Source organism: Passer domesticus, chromosome 14 (assembly GCF_036417665.1).
Source record: "Passer domesticus isolate bPasDom1 chromosome 14, bPasDom1.hap1, whole genome shotgun sequence".
NCBI lineage: Eukaryota > Metazoa > Chordata > Aves > Passeriformes > Passeridae > Passer > Passer domesticus.
This window is the reverse complement of record NC_087487.1, coordinates 12238786-12259509: the sequence shown is the minus strand read 5'-3', so window position 1 is coordinate 12259509 and position 20724 is coordinate 12238786. Positions and strand designations below refer to the sequence as shown.

The window sequence follows — 20724 nt, the reverse complement described above, 5'->3', positions numbered from 1 at the left end:
TGGCTCAAGGCCCTTAATGGAAGAAGAGGCTGGGGATTCTTTCCTCATTCCCATTACACTTTCTGCCTTTTATCTGGTGACTGTTTAATTTACAAACAGAGCTCATCCTGAGCAGGGCCAGGGAGAACCAAACTAGAAAGTCTTATTGCCTTCTTTCCAACTACATTATTCAGAACTTTTAATTAAGGCATGAGTGTGCCATGAGTTAGAGCTGTTCATTTCCTCTGTTTGCACTCTGAAATATCTTTTTATTTGTTAATGTTAGATGCCTAGCACAGATTGTACAGTGAGTATTAGTTGTTTATTTTCCTTAAGTGCATGGAGATCCAAATGAAAGGCAAGAATGGAAAATAAAACATTTTTTGTTATTGAGATGGGCAATTTATGCCTTGCTGCAAGTTTAGTTGTATTGTTACATCAGTGAAAATTTCGTCTCAGTTTTGTTCAGCTACTAAGATCACAAGAAAACAATATTCTCTGACAGTGACAGATGTTATATTTAATTCCCTTTCCTTGCCGGCATTCTAATCAAATCCTTTCTTTGGAAGGAACTGAAACACCTTATCCTGGAGGCTGCAGATGGGTTCCTGTTTGTAGTTGCAGCTGAGACGGGGAGAGTGATCTACGTGTCAGACTCTGTGACTCCTGTGCTGAACCAGCCCCAGTCAGAGTGGTTTGGCAGCACTTTGTACGAGCAGGTTCATCCAGATGATGTGGAAAAGCTGCGAGAGCAACTGTGTACATCTGAAAACTCCATGACAGGTCAGATATGGCTGATGGCTGCTTCTGTGTGTTCAGGATCCCTGGAGAGCTTTTCCTGACATTCAGAGTGTCAGGTGTAAAAATCTGGTTAAAGTGAAACTTGGCTAGATTAAGCTGTGTTTTCTTGCAGGCAGTACAGTAATATAAATCTTCTGTTGAGTGACTGCATTTTGCTTCCTATTCATTGACTTCAGTCAAACCACCTTCCATGTAGCTCTGCATTCAGACTCTGGTTTGGAACCTGGATTGTTCTCAGGCTTGGTCTGGAAATGTAGATTGTTTTCATTTCATCCTCAATGAACTTGTGACTGCAGTGTTTAATTTGAAGTCAAAAATCATACTTTATACTTTTCTGTTTTCATATAAGTTCCTTGTGGTTTGCTAACTGGAATTTTGAGGGGAAAAAATCCAATGTTTGGCAACTGAAAATATGCTGGATTTTAATCATGAGGCTCCTGTGCAGTAGTGTAAGTTACCTGAAAGTTTATTACCTATCATGTTGCACATAAAACTAAACCATATTCATATCTCCAACTCTGACTTTTACAATTATTCATGCTCAAAGCTGCCAATAGGAAACCACCTTGTCTTTAATAGGATGTGTATGTTAGAGCTGTGAGAATTAGCTAAATCCTGTTGTAACTCAAACTTGGAAAGGAGGAAACTTCTCTTTTTAGTCTTCAGGTATTATGTTTATAGCTGAAGGAAAAAACATAGGAGATGATATTTAAAAAACCCCTGATCCTTGCAGGAGTCACATAATTTCTCTTTGCTTTAGTAGCTAAAACTGACCTGGTTTGCTGGAAGTTTTGTTGAGTTTCATAACTCAAAGGACAGCGATCCAGTTTTGAGTGAACCTGCACACTGTTTACAGCTTCCATGTCAAAACAGTGCCAAATTCATGATTTCCCGTGGTTTGAATGTGATGTGGTTTTGGCAGAGCTTTCGTGTATTCAAATGGGAAGCTCAAAGCAAAATTCTGTGGTGAAATTCCAGATGGATGGAAACCAAGTGAACAGTTAGGGGAACCTGTGCAGGGCAAAACAGCTGAGTTTCATGCCACGAGACTTGCAAAAGAGCACAACCTCTGTTTTTATTATGCAGCCTGTAATATGTTTTAGCATACATACCATCTTGTCCAAGAAACAATTACTCCAGAGCCTCAGTGAACAGTCATGTTTTGACTTCCAAAAGTTCTCAGTTATGGGACTTAACCTGATCAAACTAGAGCTGGACGAGACACATGCAGAGCACTTCTGAAAACCCAACTCTGTATTTTTTCCAACCTTAGCTAGGAGTTTTTCTTCCTCACTGAATTGATCTGTGGCCAGTGGAAAGAGAAGTTCAATAGTATTTATAGAGCTAAATCTTTTCCCTGCCTGAATCTTGTGGAGTTGTCAGAGTGACACAGAAGGCCTGTAAATTTGGTGTACATGGACAGCTGAACATTTGCCCAGAATGAGGAAAGCAGGGTCGCCTGCTCAGCTTTTTGAGTACTTTTGTTTTAAAGGTGTGGCTGGTAAAGTACAGTAATTTTGTTTACAAGTAGTCCTGTCAGTTTGTGGAGCATACAGACCATACAGAAAGTTCTAGATTTATTATTTTAAACTTGTATTTCCTCCACTCTACAAGGTACTACTAAATAAGAGAAGCAGTCTTCTATAAGTACTGTCAGTCCAGCCTCAATTTGTTTATAAGCTGCAGGCACCATCACTTTTGCTTCTATGAGATACCTTTCTAGGAGAAAGGTGATTTTAGAGTCCTTTCAGCCAGTTACACTTCCCTTGCTGTAACACAGGCCATATTGAGAGCAGCAACTTTGTAACAAGTACTGAATGAAATCTTGCAGTGACCTGAAATAATGTGTCTTAGTGACATTTCAAAAGATGTCAAGGAGGCAAATGCATTTCCTCTAATTTGGTATTTATTAAACCAAGTTTTCCTTGGCTTTCCAAAAGCATGTTTCATGCAGAACAAAGGGCAGTGTGGAGCTTGAAAGGGATAGAAACCACAAGGCAGTCAGCTGCATCTAGAGTGTTTTTTGCTCAAAGTTCACTTCAGGCAGTAGGAATCTCCTCATCTTGTAGTGACGTCTGGCTGTTGAGCACGGGATCTGTTTAGGGAGAAGATTTTTCAAGTGAAAGTGTAACAGTATGTATAATTTTTTATTTTGCTCTCTTCCTCATTTTCTCAGGGTCCATTTTCTCCATGCTATAACCTCCCCCTTCAGCCCTTGAGCTGGGAAAGCAGTGACAGCATTTTGACTAAGGAGAAACTTCACTTGCCCTGCAGCAGATCCGAGCAGTGTCCTTTGGTTGTAATTGTCTTGTTACAAGTGCTGATCATTAGTGTGGTGTTGCTGGGATTTTCCCAGTGCCTCTTAGCAGTCCTGCTACCCAGAGATGCTGTTCCAGACCCTGAGAACTTGGGAGGCTGCCACTGCCAACGGGGAGGGACAAAGAACAAGCCGGTGGAGGAAGCAGGCTCCCGCTCACATTTCTGCCCCCAGGAATAAGACTGGGACTGGGGCTGTGCTCACATGAGCATTTCTTTGGCAGTCACACAGCTTATGCAATCCTCACCTCATTTCACCCTTTCCTCCTTTGGCATTTCTGTGGTACTTACATATGAGTCACATCAAGGGGTTGACCTGCTGAAAGCTAAACTAAGTTAAAACCCCTTGGTTTTGGTAGAGACAGCTCTTTGGCCCACCTGATCATGGGGTTTCTCAAACTCTTCTGAGTGCTGACACCAAGGAGAAGCAGGAAGTGAATAGTTAGGAGGAGACAGGACTTCAGGAGCTGTAAAATGTATGTCAAATTGAAGTGCCTGTTAAACATGGCCTCAACCACGTGGTGTGTTTGGGGAGTTAATTGGTTGTTCTTCCTTGAAATCTTAGGATATGGGGAAGGATGGATAGTTTATATTTAATTTTGTGTCCTTGGAGATTTTATTCCCTGGAACTGGAACAATTGTCTGCTTGTTTATTGTGCATTAATTGCTAACACATTGTAGCAACAGGAAAGCTGAACTGTGAAGTGTATGAACAGTTAGAAATTATCTAGAAAAGAGCAGCTGAGCCATGATGATGGCAAAAAATTGAGCTCCCAAGAAGTTTTTATGTGCGTCATATGCATGATTAATCAGAATGGGGCAGAGATATTCAGAGTGATAATTCATTTTCCCTCTTTGTTCTTGAAAATCTGCAGATGTCAAAATAAATCACTTCAAATATGGATGAAGATCAGATCCCACGGGAGGATCCATTAGCAAAGACCTCTTTGAGCTCAGGGTGCACTGGTGGAACTTGGGGGATGTTGGGTTCAGGTGCAGGCTCAGTCCCAGTGCAAGTGAGAGCCTCTCAGCTGCAGACAGCAAATCTCTAATGGTACAGGGAACAGACAGAATTTAGATTTAAGTGTAGAGAAACGCCACTTTTGAAGAATTCTCCTGCTGCATTAGCTTGCAGGAAAAAATGGCTGAGTAAGTATTGTAGTAGACTGTCCTTCTGTTAAAATGCAGTGTTCCAGAGCACTTTGCAGGACTGATTTCTACAGATGTAATTCTCCATAAGTAGTTCATGAAGTAATAGAGTGATGAGCACAGACACCTCTGTATGGTTGCCTGGAAATATTCCCAGTGATTCCATGATGTGTCTGAGATGTGCTTGTCAGGGCTCTAAGATCCCTGTTCCTGCACCCAGCATCTCCAGTGGTGCAAATGGGAAGCACTCAGGTTTGTTATCCTCAGTCCTGGGCTGCAGGCAGCACAGCACATACAAACCAGCTACAACATCTCCCTTCAGCCTCAGCCTCTGTGCCTAGGTGAGGCATTTGCCATCCCACCCATGTCACAAAGGCTCTCAGGACAGTTGGGTTCTCCTGGAGTCCTTGCAAACTGTTCCAGCTGAACAGTTAAGGGGTGGTGAAAGTGCAGAGCAGTGACTGCAAGAAAATTATGAGAACCAGAACCTCTACAGCTTTCATTTTCAAGTGATTTAAAAATGACTAAGTCACTTCACTTGCTAGCTGACAAAGATTAGTTGAGGTTACTTCTGGACAGAACTTGTATGCCAAGTTTAGTCTTGGCAAGATCTTTTATTGCCATATTTTTTAAGTGTGACAAAGTAGAAATTTATGATGGAAATGGTGACTGACCACAGCAAAAGTTGAGCTGATAGGCATCCCTTGAGAAGAAAAAAGCATTGTGTGACAATTTTCTGTGGTTCATGTATATTATGGAAGCATCACTCCATGCTGTAAAAGCATAGATTTGGACTGGGGAACCTGTCTCACAGAACCTTCTAATAACGTGTTGTCTTGCAGGGATGATTTCAGCTTAGGCAGTTTTCTGTCCAGCTGCAAGCCCTTGTTACCAAGCAGTTTGTAGACACAGCCACAAAATCCAGATGTTGTAGATAGAGTCAATTTGTAAAAATTAGAAAACTGTTAAGCTCAAAAGAGGGAGGTGCCAGAGACCAGGGGCTCACCAGTGGAGAGGCAGAGTAAGGCATTCCACAGCACTGAACAGATGATAAATAACCCTGTGAAAGGGAAAAATTGGGATAACTTTTCTCCTCATCACACAATCTTCCTGAAAATAAGTGCAGGATTTTTTGTGCTGTGAGCTGCCTTATACTGCCATGTCTGTTTTCCAGCTCTGATTTCTGCATGATCTTTCTTAGAAGGAGGAGGATGGTTCTCCTATTGACAGCCAGCCAAGTGAATGTAAATGTGTTTTTTGAACTCTGACTTTCCATGAATTATTTAGAGCTCCAGCTGATACAGAGAAGAGCTGGATGAGACTCCTATTTGGCTTCACATATAAAATTCTCCAAAGATATTAAAAGACTGAGTTGAGCCATGACAAGAAACACAGTCCTGACAAATACAATCCTGTTCTGCCTTAAACGTCATCATCAGTAATAGTAAAACTCATGTTTAATGGAATAGTAATATATTATCAAAAGGATATATGGGTTGAGTTCTGCACTCTATTGGCAAACCGCTGTATTAGTTTCTCCACATCCACTTTAAAATTGGATCAGCCTATTTATTTAAAAAAAGGGGTAAAAATGTCTATTGCAGGTATTTGTGCCAAAAGTTCTATACCAAAAATATATTGTCAGAAGGTCTGTCTTTTGTAGACATTAATATACTTGTCAAAGATTGATACTTCTGTACTCAGAGCTCTTAACGCTCTCTGGGAAAAAAATGAAAAGAAATAAAAAATCCTTTTTTCAGGGAAGCATGTTTTTGCTGAGGCAGTTGACTAAACAAGAAGCTGTTGTAGAGCTCCTCTGGGACTTTGTTCTGTAGCCTTTGGTTCTGAAGAGCACATTTGTCAGAGGTTTATGCATCAGAAAGGTACTCTGCGTGTGAAGGGCTGTTTCAACTGACAGCACTTGATTTCTTTATTTTTTTTTTTTTTTCTGTCTGTGAGCTCTTTTAAGTGCATGAACCCTAAAGAACCATCTGTCTCTGAAACGTGCCCAGCCCAGCAGATGAGGAAGTCAGAGAACAGAGAATTAAAACCAGATCCCAGCATTTTTGATTTTAACATCTTAGTACAGGGTGACTGACCTAGTAAGACAGTTGCCTCTGGGCAGGTAGGGAATGAGTTGTATAATATTTTGTTTATGGAGAGTTAATAGCTACTTGTGCTTTTTATCCCAGGATACAGCAGAGGTTTTCACTGAATGTGCACGAAGCATGACAACCTGTAGAGTGAAGACAAGCAGGCACCCAGTAAACAACACACAGCAGAGCTGGTGGGATGGAGAGGAGAGAAATTTTCCATAGACATGATATGTCCTGAATTCTTTTATGTCTCTGCAGAACTGTCCAAGACTTGACTCAGTTTTTTATGGGATTTTCCACCCACACATACCCACACAGCCCCCAGTTTATTCCTTGGAGGGTTGGAGGCTGGACACAGCTGTGTCAGGATTATTGTACCTGCAATGGAAGGTAGCAGAGATTTCTGAAAATAGATGCTTTGACACTGTGGTCGACCTGAAAAAGAAGGAGCAATTCCTGAAACGTACTGCCATGTATAGAATGTATATGTGTGGTTGATGTGACAGCATATTTTGGGTTCCAGTTTGTTTTTACTGTAGAAAAAGCCCATTTTGGCAAGGCATCTTTTTGTCTTTTAAGTGTGAAATCTGGAAAGAGAGTTGCCTTGTTGTTGACAACTACCAAATCATCATGTGATACCTGTTTTTCAGCAGAGTTATGTGGTCCCACTGGCATTGCTGAGAGTGAAGAGGATGTTTCAGATGTGAGACTTTCCATCCACACCAGCTCATTGCTGTTCTGTTGTTCCAGGGAAAAAGACCTGCCCATATTTTTGTGGACTGCTTGTTTTCTTAACAGGAAGGTCACAGTGCCAGCCAGAGATGGCCTTAGAACATGGGCAGTGCCAAGCATAGGAATTTGTGGATTTTCAGCTTTAGTCTGTTTAGCCTGTGGATTTGTACATGCAGGATGGAGGAAATGAATGTCCTGCTTCTTCCATCCCCATTCTGTTTGCAAGTAAATGAATTAGGGCAGGAAACAAGGAACCTGTGACTGTAGGGCATCCTAGAGTGCCATTCCTGCCCTTTGACACACTGGACAGTAACACAGAAATAAGAAAAAACAGTCTGCTCTCAAAGAATTGGTACTTTCAAATGATCATATTTTAAATGTATGGTACGTTTAATCTCTCAGATATTCCAAGAGAATTTTGTTTTCCTTTGGTCTTTAGGGCTGTTTCTTGGGGGGGTGAAAGAATCCCAAATGTTGGGAGAAGCCAACTATGTAGAAAGCAGTTCAAAAGCAACTCTTACACAAACACAGTGACCCGTGGTCTCCCCACTGCTGACACATTCCTTTTGGGTGGATAGTACTGGAAGAAAAACCAGTGATAATAACTCGCATTTTTTTAAAATTACTTTGGTAATTATAATGGCGGTTTAAAGAGGTCAGTACATGCTTTTACCAAAACAAGGAAACAGCTTTAGCCTAGTACTCCCGAGACAAACTTACTACACCTGATTAGCATTAGGGAATGCTTTTAGGGTGAATTTTCAGGTGTTTGGACATACACATGCAAGTGGGTTTTGTGGTTGCTGTTTCTATTCAGTCTTCACCTTGAATTTCCCACTTGGAAGCTGCTGCATTCTTGGGTCTGTTATCACAGATGTTGGACTGGATCACTTTCACTTGCTGGGTTTCAAGGGTGGTGGGTACTTTTTTAATGTTCAATATTTGTTCAACCTCCTCTGTTTTGTTAAACACGATGAGATATATGGAGTTAGTGGGGTTTCCCCCCTTTCAAAAATACTGGACTTTTACAAATACCTGAACAACTTCCTTGGTTAGCACATTGCCAATAAAACAGTCCAAGTGTGCCTGGAGGGTTTTGGCACTGGCAAACTTGAAACCCTCTCAGGTTCTTCAGTGCTTTGATGGCAACAGATGCTGGGAGAATGCAGCTTTAACATCTGCCTTGTGGAACAGGAGCTTTGACTGTTGTGTTGTCTCAATGAAGTCAGTACAAGGCACTGAAATATTTTATTATTGGTGTTGAGCTGTAGTAGCAGCCTAGGGAGGCGTGGGGAGGAGGAGTGCCTTCTGTGTAGGAATATTCCACCCATAAAATTGGTCATCCCGTGCTGCTGTCATCTCTCCATCCTTAGCTGAGGGTCAGCTCTGTGGCAGCAAAGGTCTTTGGTCCTTCCCTGGCCTCCCACCAGCTTGCTGAAACCACAGCTCCCACTGGCTCCTCTCTGATGCCCTGCTTGGAGCTGCCTGGAGGGAAAAGCCTCCCGTGTGACAGCTCACAACCAGGGTGGGAGCATGGCCCACAGGCAGAGTTCTTTAGTTTGATCTGTTTTATTGCAGTCCTGGGATGTGAACTTATTTCTTCAAACAGTCTTCTTTCTATTGTCATAGTGTGGAGACTTTTGCATGTGATTTTTAAGTGTCTGGTCTTCAAAAAGAGAATTAAAACCTATAATGGGTGTTTTGCCCCACACACCTTATTTTAATTGAACTAAAGAAGTAGCCTGTAAAAACCACCAGACTGCATCCTTGAGCCTTTTTCTCCTCCCTCTCTTTCCCTTCTCATGTTTTAAATTTAATTCTGTCCACAGCAATATATCTTACAAGGTCATCTTGTGGTCATTATTTCCTCTAATGAACTATTCCATGGTGTGTCACCACAGCCAGATTTCAGACAATACTAGTATTTACTAACAAAGCATAAATCCCAGTTACTTGAGTTTGATAATGAAGTACAAGTAATATAGAATGCCAGGAGCTGAAGCTTTTTTGGCAAAAGGGCTTTTCAGTAAAGCTTCTTGTTGAGTATCCAAGTGAAGCAAATAGGTTAGTTTAGAAGCTACTTACAACATTTGTGTATTGATTTATTATGCAGCTGTGAATGGTAAAAGAGTAAATTACGTATTTTAGTGTTGTTTTGGATAGCTGTTCTGTTGTGGGAGTATCTGCTGATGGTGCTTTGGAGTGTCTGGGGTTTCCATCCCTTTTTCTAGAAAGTCCAACTGTCTTTTGAGGAGCTGTTTGTACAGGTGTTACTGTGATAGTTTTCTCCAGCTCAGTCTTTCCTTCAGGTACATCTGATATTTGTTACAGAAGGGCTGCCCCAACTGCTCAAATCATGGAGCCATGAACTTTGTCATAGGTACTTGTTTTGGGAATGAAAACACCTGCAGAGATCACAGATAGATGCTGTGTATTTATGTCTACACATAAATACATCTGTATTTATGATCTGTGTGGGCTTCAGTAAGCTGTTTTACTTAATATTCTGAATGTGCCCCATACTTTCAGTAACCATTCTTGAGAGTTCAAAATACATTTGGTTAAAGTGTTTTATGGGTTGGTTTTTTGAGGTTTTTTTTTGTGTTATAACTTAACTTTCAACATATGCTTTGAATTATTTGCTCCAGTTTCAAGTCCACTTTTTCCAGGTCCATCAGCAAAGAGACTTGCATGTGATCCGTAACACTATCCCTTCAGATAGTCCCTGAAAATTAACTGAATAGCAAGGCTCAAAAGCCCACATAGTTTCGTTTTTAATTTAATTAAAATGATGCATATTTGCCCAACACTGTGGAGAATGACATGATGCAGACTGGTTAGTCAAATATGAAGGCAGGCACAGCAGGGACCTTTCAGCCTCATGAGCTTTTGTAATAACAAGTTGTATTAAGCAAACAACTGTGTAACATGAGGGGTTTCTTATTGAAAAACAAGAGGGGGTGAGAAAGCTTTTCAATTTCCCCCTTGTGGGTCAGTGTCTCCAGTTGGTAAGTAGGGAACAGACAGATATTTAAAAATAGGTGCATTTCAGTTGCATTACTTATTTTTTATTTTTTTAAACTTTGCTGTTGATTGGATCAACTCTTCATTCTATTGTAGGGATGTCATAACTTGACTCTAATGCTTATACAACGCCTTTTGCAATTAGATGATGTAAACCTTAGCATATTTAGAGAGGTTCAAGTAATCCCCCTGAGAAGCCAGGCTAGTGAGGAGAGTGAGCTTTGATGGTTTATATTTATAACCATGGAATAGTTTTGCTTGGAAAGGATCTTGAAGTCTCATTCCATGCTCCCCCCCTGCCTTGGGCAGGGACACCTTCCACTAGACCAAGTTTCTCAGAGCTCCATCCAACACTTCTAGGGAAGGGGCATCCACAGCTTCTCTGGGCAATCTGTGCCAGAGCCTTGCCATGCTCAGAGTGAAGAATTTCTTCCTCATGTCTAATCTAAATCTGCCCTTCTTCAGCTTAAAGGCATTTGTCATTGTCCTTTTACTCCATGCCCTTGTAGAAAATCTCTCTCCATCTGTCTTGGAGGCTCCCTTTAGGTGCTGGAGGGGGCTCTAAAGTCACCCCAGAGCCTTCTCTTCTGCAGGCTGGACAATCCAGCTCTCCCTTTATAGCAAAGGCGCTCCTACCTTCTGAGCATCTTTGTGGTCTTTGGGCTAATTTCTTTCAGGTTTTATACTGCTATATCCAGAGGCTGCTACACATAAATAGGACATTCAGCCTGTAGTCTTCTCTTAGAAGCATAAATTTAAGCTGATTGTGCCCTGTTAAGCATATAGGTGTCATGAGATTTATATGGACTTACTGAGAATCACTGTGCATTATATTGTTGAGTGTTTTTATCTACAGTTGCAGCATTTTGAGAACTCTTGTCAGTCATGTGAGCTTGGACCCTGTTCCTAGCTGCACCTCTACTGCTGTCTGCAGGCAGGAGAGATTCCTTTGGGTTCAGTGTCCTCACCTTTTAAATGACAGTAAAGGTGTCAAAGTCCTCTGGAAGCTGCTGTGATGTCTGCTAACAGCAAATCCATGCTCCAAGACAGTTATTTATTTTGTATATTGTTACAGTTATTTATCAGTGTATTGCACTGTAGTGGTGTGTGCAGTGGGGTAGGGCTGTGGGGCTGCTTCCTGCTGCAGGATAAAACAAGCTCATGAGGCCAGGGAAGCCCCAGCCTGGGGTATCTAAAGCAGTCTCATAACATTTGGGTGGAAGGCAGTGCCAGCTTTGGAGCAAGAGCCAAAGAGCACGACCAACTGCATTTTATCCCTGCCATCCCACAAGTGTCTTGGTTGGTATGTGTGCAGTATGATCACAGCTGGGAAGTCCTGTGTGGTCCCTGATGTCATTCCAGGCTGTGTGAGCTGACTGATTTTACAGTTCTACTGTATTCTCAAGGGATATTTGTACAGCAATGTCCCCTTGGCTTCATTCTTGTGGAGAATTTGCCAGCCACAAAATCCTGTATGGCAGAGGGGAGGTACAAGTGGTGTGCTGCTGCACAGCAGGCTGGGAGGGTGCAGTCCCATGTGGGCAGGTCCAGCCTTTGCAGAGTCAGGCCAGCTGGGAATCAGGAGTGAGAAGTGTACATGGAGAGACATTTCCACCTGCAGCGCTTCTTGGTCCTTGAAACTTCTGAAAGAATCATGATTTTAATATCATGGAAGATTTAGATTGCATCAACCATCTCCACATGATAGGAGTGTGTCCATTTTTGTCATTGTCCCTCCACCTCACCCCTGCCACATCCTCAGTTTCCTGTAAGCCAGGGATGGAGATGTGATTCTGGTCCATAAAGGCTGTGGCAGCAGTGGGGATGACCTGTGCTGGCAGACACCTTCCAGGCAGAACCAGAGGCTCCTGCTCCACAGGGGAGACAGCCTGAGAACAGACCATTCACTCTGACAGATGTGAAGGAGGAATGTTACAGTAAGCAGCAGCTTAGTGGGTATTGCCTTGGGAGCTGCATTGTGACCATGATGTGAGCAAGAGAGGCTGTAAAACTCAGCACTGGTTCTGGGTGCCCTGGTAACTGAAGCCAGTCTGGTGCTTCTGCCCTTAGTTTGTCATTTTAAGTCAGGATGGTGTTAAGTTCACCTGTGTTTTCAGTATTGATGCTGTTCCTCTTGCTCATGTGTTTGCTTTTCTCTCGATGAGAGGGCAGAGAGATGCATTTTTTGTCAGTACAGTTTTATTAGGATTGCATTGTTTGGTGTGTACTCTGAGATGGGTATGTGTGTGGTAGGTAAGTCTTTGCTTTTATGAGCCTTGCCTTTATGTAAATATTAAAACCCAGAATGCTAAAAAAAGGCTGTCCATGTCTTGGGTTTTTTAAAAATTTGTATATTGTTCTATTTGTATATTGCCAAATATACAAACTTCTTCTGGTTTGTGTAAACAGGAGTTCCTGGAAGGAGAGTCTTCAAATGCTGTGTTTGCAAAGCAGTTGTAATTCTTAATGTGTTCTGTAATTTTTAATAATGAAATCCATAGGGTGGATGTGTATTTATTACACTTAATCGAGCTTAAAGCACTTGCTGAGTTGCACTGAACATGAGATAAAATTGTATCTTTTACAGTTGTGAGGCGTACATTGTAAATTTGGTTTGTTTTGTTTTAATTGTTGAATTAATGCAGAAGAATTGCTCTGGCATAAGCTTATCAAGAATAATTTAATATAAATTGATCAAATTTAGGCTATTTAGTCTTATTGGAGATGTTTTGTTTATGTATTTGTAATGCATCTGTTTTGAAGAAGAGCTCTGTCAGCTGAGCACCTCAGTTGGTGTAAAGCTGAATGCTCAGCTGTAGTCAGTGTAAACTGATACATGGCAGTTCCAAGAAGAGTTTCACCTTGTCGTCTTTAACTTGACTGTTATCTCAAACAGTGACGTGGATATTGATTCTCTGCAAACTGTAGAGCAGTCAAATATTTTTAAGCTGATCTTTTCTGCTAATTTCTAAGGACTTAATGTACTAACACAGAACATCACCACGGAAATCCTTTGTTCTCTGACCCTTCAGTTTGAGGGTGAGCTTACATTTGGAGCTGTGTTCAGCAGCAACAGTACCTTGACCATTACTTTGTTTTTATTTTTAATTATTTCCTCTTGTTTTCCTCCATCCTGCTCTTGCTTTTTCCGCTCTTCTAGTAAAATAAAGATGGTTTTAGTTTTTGTAAGGATTTATGGGTGCAGTATTCCTGTGTTCTGTTTGTCTTCCTTGAGCAGCCTGTGGAGTATTTTTGATGAACACAAAGTCATCTTTTGTTATCTTGTCCAACCCAAACTTAGTTTATCCTTTATTTTATTTTTCCTGGAAAGAAATATGTGGACAATCAGTGGCTGAGAATAATTATGAAATATCTAACTTCTTCTGTGTAAGACAAGACATTACCATCTAAAAGGTGAAACTTGCTGGGTTGCTGAAGGTATTGAGGTCAAGGTGAGAGTCCATATATTAATTCAGACTATTTCCCTATCAGGTCCATGATTCTGTGCAAGACAGGAGTCCATCTATGGATGAGTTAGGGGGAAATGGAAAATTGTATCATGTGCTTTGCCAGCAGTATTTCTGTGCATGTGAGGCCAAACCAAATTCTTCTGAGATCTATGAGCTGCGTTTTTCCATGCTGCAGACTGGATGTGGGCACTGTATGGTTGTTTTAGACCAAACCATTTCAACTTGCACTGAAATCCTTGCAGAAGAATGTGCTTATGTAACAACCCTTCTTTCATTTAAAGACTGCAGCATTCTTAGGAACGGGGGATCCAGCAGAGAAAAAAGCATTTGTGGTAGAATTAGGTGTTGAAGTTTATGGAGTTTTGAATTAAAAAAAAAACAAACAAAAAACCAAAAAAACCTGAAAAATTTTAAAATAACAGACTGTGTCTGATTACCAGGCTATAAACCTTTGCATGCATTGCATGAACATGGGGGAAAATTTTCTAACAGGCTGGTGCTATTGTGTGAAAGTGGATTTGAGCCAAATTCCCAGATTTGAAACCCCATGAACTTCAGTAGGCCCAGGCCAATCCTTGGCTTAGGTTCATCTCAAAGCATTGCAAGTACAGAACACAAGTTTGAACATTCCCAGTAGCAACTGGAGACCCAAAAGAGGGAGGTTTGTGTGTAATCCAGTCACTGCACACACAAGGGACACATCAGTGCCAACGTGAACATTTGCCCCTTGATCATCATGAGAATGTTTTTAGAGCATCTTTGAAAAACACCCTGCAGGAAATGTTTCTGGCACATGTTCTCAGTACTTGAATCTGTTATCTCTTTCCTGGTAAGAGCTTTATGTAGCTTCTCTAATTCTCCCCAGATAATGAACTTGCCCATTGTCCTCAGCTCCGTGTGCCAGCCCTTTCCTGGCACAGCAGCTGACATCAGGTTCCTGGATCACACAGTGGTTTCCTGCTTGCAGAACAACTGGTTTATTACAAGTTGAAGCAATACTGCCTTCTGGATGGGGACTGTAGTGGGGAGATTTCAACAAATTATCAACCATACCCAGACCAGCCAAAGAGATTTATGTGCCCATTTTAATCAGCATTGTGCTCATTTATTTGCTTTCCCTTTCTCAGCAGAGCAAACTCTGGTTTCCTCTGAGTTGTGCAGCTGCTGTAAAGGGCAATAAGACAGCAGTGTCAGTCACAGCAGTGCTCCTGCACTTGCTGCATCCCAGGGTTGTGTCTGGAGCTGGAGAGGGGAAAAGTTTAACATGAAAATGAGCTACATGCAATTAACAGTTTATGGGGAAGCTCATAAAGGATCCAGCTGGTGGTGGCACTGGGCTGTTAAATGGCTCTTCTGAAGAAACTGGAATGAGAAATTTTAAAAAAATACACACATGCACTGATCAGTTAACAGAAGTTGTCAGAGCATCCTGGAATATTTCTTATTAATAAGAAAATAATTTCCAGGTTCAGCGTCATACATGCTTTGTGTTTGTCCCATGGAGAAACCTAAATGAGCATTTATCACTGAGGATTCTGGAACAGAGATAGGAATACTTTATGATTCTGTGACAGAGCTATCATCAGGATATGCCAGCTGAGCTGGGCATGTGACTAAGGTGCAGTTTATGCCAGTTGGCTTGATTTAGTCTAATAATCTATAATTAATTATAATTCTGTATATTGATATTTAGCTGTGATTAATCTATAATTCTTTTTTAATATAATTTGATCATAAGATTCTATTAACAAATGTGACACAAACTGCTTGTTCTATTTCAGAATCTGTAGTATATTATTAGAGCTCCACAAGGTTGACATGTGCATGCTGGACTATTGAAACAAGCTGCAGAGAGAGCTTTGTCATAATATCAGTACAGCAAACATCTCTGACTCACATACCCCCTGCAGTGATTTTGTAAGTTAGGGCAAAATTTAGAACTCTATTTGTTATCTGGTACATATTTTAAAGACATTGCCAACAAAAAGCTAAATTTAAAAACTCTGGCTTTTGTTGTTGGGGATTCCAGACAAAAGGAACATGTGTCAGCAATTTTAGACTTAGTGGCCACGTAATTGTGAAATATCCTTTCTCCTTTTTTTTTTTTTTTGTTATAGATGCTCTTGGATGACAAAACTAGATAAATTTCTATTAGCTGTTTGAGTTACATTCACTGTCAGTGCTTTTTGATTAATACTGGTGTCTCTTCAAGAATTTGCATTGCAATGAAAAAAGAAAGTGCACAGAAGACAACTTTTCTTCTGTTTGTGTGTATGACAAAGTTATTTTGTCCTAAGAGAATGTTGCTTTTATTGGTTTGATTTGACTGGCCAGTTGGCATGGACAGCTTTGGATCCTGCACATATATCCTGTTATTATGTGCTTTATTGTCATGCCTTCATTTATGAATGAATTTTTCTGCTGCCTGATGGTATTTTATTTCTCTAAACTGGCTGATTAGTTGGTGGGATGGAGAAACTGACTGTGACTTTGGCTATAGAAAATGTGACAGACTGCCCAGTGCAGGCGAGGGAAGTGTGTTAAACTTCAGATCCATCCTGCATGGTGGGGTCAGCACAGCTGAGCTGGGAAACGTGGTGTGATTTCTTCCCAGCTCACACCTGAATCGTAGACCAGGATTAATACATAGCCCAGTGCTTTAAAGCACCTTTAGGAGTTGTTCCCCAGGCTTGCTGACTTCTTAACCATCTGAGGTTACCTTGGAGTTAACACCAAGGGAGGTCTGACCTTCTGTTGGCAGGGGTGGCTTTCCTCCAGAAGAAGTTACCTGGAGTATACCTTAATACTGAAATACTGCTGCCTAGTTCCTTATCTCAAAACTATTATGTAGTGATGGATGGAAGTAAATATTTAGAGCAAAGGTAATTCTGAACTTAGTGTTTGGCAGTAGGTTTATTTCAGAACTTCATTTTTGGACAGAGACTTTTAGGTCGGTCTGGTGAGGGAGACTTTGACTGTATTCTGCATGTTATCTTCAATTCAGTACAGACAGAATAGGTGCCTTATATTGTGTAAACCTGGCTACTTATACGACAGTGAAGAGTTAGGCTTGTGTAGTTTCATGTACAGAGAGATACTCACCTTAAACACGTGGGTTTGTTCATGGCCATGTGTTGTCAGCACTGGTGGCTGTCATCTAAGAGCCTGGCAGCTGTTCCCCTGCATTTCTCTGGCCCACTGTCACTTTTGTGGCTGCATCCAGCCCTTGAGCATTGTGGATCTGGTCCAGTGAGTCATTTCTAGTCTGTGCTAGGTTTTGTAGTCATCTCTTAGCACTTGAGCTGTAGATGTGAAAATCCATTCTGGTTGTTCTTTGGAGATAAGCAGAAGGATTCTCTGTGATACTCAAATCCCTGATCTGAACCTGTCTGTAGTAATCAATCTTCTGTTTTAAATGAAATAATCAATCTGTTATCCTCTTCATACCTTTGCATGCATTCCCTCCCTCGTGTCCTCTCTTGGGTTGACTTGGTGGCTGTCATCCCTTTGCCAGGCTGTGCCTGTGATGTGTGATTCTGAGGGTTGTAGGGAGCAGGGTCTGGCCCTGGACCTTGCACAGGCTTGTGTTGCTGTGTGGTGAATCACATCATCTCACTGATCTGTCTGAAAATAAACTTTACAAATGCTCTTGACATGTCAGTTTTTTAGCAACTTTAAAAGGGCTCCAGCACAAAGGCTGTTGTTACAAATCCTGGATCTCATCATTAAGGAGAGAAGTTTGGTCTTTTGTGCATCTCACCATCCTGACAGCTCTAACTGAGCTGGTGCTGTGGTGAGAGTGTTCTGCATAGGCACAGGCACAGGGGAAGAACAGCAGCTGTCAGGGGACTGGTAAATGTTGCTTTATCCACAGTTCTGGTAAAGAGTGGAGCAAGCAGATCAAGTCAAAAGCTGTGCCTGCTGTCATTGCCTTGTTTGCCTCCAGGCATTTGACTCTGCCCTGGAAGTTGGTCTTGGGCCAGCTGAGGAAAGAGCCATCACTCCTGTGGCTCAGAGTCAGCTTTGCTGAAATCTTTAGTTAAACCAGCACATAACTGATTCTCCCCTGTGAGACCAGGATCAAGATTTTTTTTTTTGTATTTTTTCCCCTAACTTGGCTAGTGGCATTCAGCTCATGAATTTCTTGTTATCTTAGTTGCTAGTAAATGGAATTACATTTATGTACTGAACACCAGTTGCTCTCCCTGGCATTTCTAGGACGAATCCTGGACTTGAAGACGGGGACAGTAAAGAAAGAAGGCCAGCAGTCCTCCATGAGAATGTGCATGGGATCCAGGCGCTCCTTCATTTGCAGGATGAGGTATGCATTTACCCTGTGTTCCACCAGCGTTCCAGTCCTGGCTCAGCTTAGACTTCAGACATTTTGTGGCACTAATTTGGCCTTGATTACAAACTAAAGCTGTAATGACACACTGCCATGAAGTATTTCTAGAATACTTTATTTAGGAACTGGATTGAAACTGAAACTAGTCTTCCATAAGGATAAAACAGCACCTCATTTCTGTTGTAGTTATTTTTATGAGTGTGGGGTGTAGGTTCCTTTTTACAGAGAACTTCATGACAGCTTCACCCCTGGAACTGCAGCCATTCTTTTCTAGTAAAGTTACTCAAATCGATACCTTGGGAATGAAGCTTTCGCAAGTGTTGTGAACACCCAGCTCTGTGTATTTTTTCAGCAAACCAAGAATATTAAAAGAATCTTAAAGATAAACAAGAATTCAGTTGCAAACCTGCCAGCTATGTAGGAATTAGCCTAAACCTGGTATGAATTAACCAGATGTCAGCTGGCTGATGCTAGATAAATGAGTAATTGTTAGAGGGTTTTGATTTGCAGTTTTCCAACTTCTCCTGCATTGTCTGGGCTTCTTTAAAGAGATTTGTCTGCCCAGTGATTTTTTTGGGGAGGGCTTGTGAGCACTTCTCTTGTTTTAGTGCTAACAGGCTAAAATGCCTGTTGATATTGCAATAAATTTTTGTCTGTGGTTAGGAGGGGAAAGTACATAATTGTATCTGTAGGCTCTGTCCAGTATAAATGGTGATAACAGCACTGCAAAATTCATTACAGAATGAAACACAAAGCACAGTATTTGACACGTTAAACTACAGAGACCTGTACTTAGGTAATGTGGTGGGTTTTGTCCAGTCCTGTGAGGGTGCTGAATGTATGGCTCTTGGGTGCCTTTGTAAGGTGTTTATAGACTTTATACCTGCAAGATCAGGCTTCAGAGCTATGGAACCTTTCTCACTCTTTAACTGGGAGGGAAGAAATACAGCCCAGCAGAGCAGCACTGAGAACACTGCTTTTTCTTCTTCCCAAGATGCACATCATGTCAGGAGGACTTGTTTGTTCAAAGAAAACCAGGCCTAGTGTCCTGTTTGCAGTTGTTCCCCAGCTTTCAAAACAGTTCAGATTGCAGTCATTTCCTAGCACCCTGATGTTGTAAACTCCAGTGCATGAGAGTGACTTTACACATGCCCCTAACCCCACTGTTTTTGTATTTCTAAATCTTATTTTAGTTGTTCACTTCTCCTTGGCAGTGACTGATAAGAAAAAAAATTAAAGGAATAAAAAGAAAACCTTCTGGGAAGAATTGGCCTCAGATAATGTGAATTTTCCTTGTGGTTTCTTCTTTCATTGTTATTATTATTCCATTAAAAATGCACTGCTTTTACCCTTCAAACTCTTTACTCAGCTTCAGATGGATTGTTGAAATTTCACAGTTAGGCATACTTATAAATATCACAAAATACACATGAACAAGTGTTAAACAAAGTTACTTGACAGTGTAAATAGTTTGATCTTTCAAACATTATCTTAATGTCTGCAGACATTGTAGCTGGTGTATGGCAGTGGAATTTTTCTGTCCAGGGAAGCTACAGGAACACTGAGATTGGTTTGTGTGGATATTTGGTGGCCTGACATATTTTTCTCTAGTTTTCACCCCTGCTTTTTGGCATTTTGAAGTGTGTTTACTCTTTAGCCACCCTTGGGTTATCAATTTCAAACAGTCTTTGTACTGGGGAAGTGTGGAAGGGAATCTTTTTCTAGTCTCTTTCATTTTTCTAAAATAAAGAAGATTTTTATAGCACATCTAAAAATCTCAGTCTGTGGAAGCAGCATGTTTTACATAAACATGAATATGCAAAATTTTGCCAGGAATAAGTATCCATTATTATCTGCTTATATATGGTAGTAAGGATCTCAAAATACATTTTCATCATGTGTATTCATATTCATTTTTGACCCCTTTAAAATATTCATTTACTTTTAGGTGTGGAAATGCTCCTCTGGATCATTTACCTCTGAACAGAATAACCACCATGAGAAAAAGATACAGGTACTATTACTTAATTTACCACAAAGCAGCTGTAGTTGCCCTAAGCCCTCTCATTTTCCACTGGGTTAATGCCCACTCTAGGAGTGTTACCTGCACACACTGGATCCTTTTGCAAACAAAATCTCTTGCATGTGTCACTCAGATTCTTTGTCTTGCTCCAGCTCTGAATCAATCTTCAATGTCTTTCTCAGAGAAATATTTCAGAAAACAGGTCCAGCTTGAATAGCAGCATAACAGGGCTGGCAGTGCAGAACCCTGGTTGATTCTCTGGTGTTTCCAGCATAACTTACAAATACTGGTAAACCATTAGTAGCCATGGTTTGAAAGTATAAAGCTGTTCTGCATGTCAATGTGATGTTTTTGTGTTCCTTGTTCATTCAGGAATGGTCTGGGCCCTGTGAAGGAAGGTGAAGCACAATATGCTGTTGTCCACTGCACTGGCTATATCAAGGCTTGGCCACCAGCAGGTTTGTATCCCTTGTGGAAGACAGTGTGCACCAAACTGTCCTTAGGACAGCTGAAAACCTGGCTCAGGTTTCCTTGCTGCTAGAAAAACAGGGAGAGTTTTAGTGGGGTGGCTGATTAAAGCTCACCTTAAGAAGCTTTTGGTAAGAAGAAATCAGCTGTTGTACTCACTCAGGGCATCCCTGTTTTCCCTGTAACACCCTTCTCAATTTCATGCCACAGAGGACCTGTAGGAATTGCCAGTAATGCAGGATTCCACAAACTGGGGCGAACAGTTTTCTACTAATGTTGATAAACCAATATAAAAATGGTCTCATTTTGAGAAGGTGGGCA

General features: G+C 41.2%; 1 protein-coding gene and 1 long non-coding RNA gene across 10 annotated transcripts in view; one reads left to right on the top strand and one right to left on the bottom strand.

Moving 5' to 3' along the window:
• The window catches only part of ARNT2 (aryl hydrocarbon receptor nuclear translocator 2), a 96823-nt gene that overhangs the window by 37587 nt on the left and 38512 nt on the right, over positions 1–20724 (top strand). For all 9 annotated transcript variants that reach the window (XM_064389559.1, XM_064389553.1, XM_064389558.1 and 6 more), the window contains 4 exons: positions 549–762; positions 17786–17888; positions 19861–19926; positions 20308–20393. In XM_064389559.1, the coding sequence (XP_064245629.1) occupies positions 549–762; positions 17786–17888; positions 19861–19926; positions 20308–20393 (469 nt within the window). The remainder of the gene's footprint in view (positions 1–548; positions 763–17785; positions 17889–19860; positions 19927–20307; positions 20394–20724) is intronic.
• LOC135281044 (uncharacterized) lies at positions 2679–4604 on the bottom strand. Its single transcript, XR_010347816.1, has 3 exons — positions 4373–4604; positions 3475–3563; positions 2679–2875 (listed from the first exon to the last, which is right to left on the bottom strand). It is a non-coding gene; the product is annotated as an uncharacterized LOC135281044 (long non-coding RNA).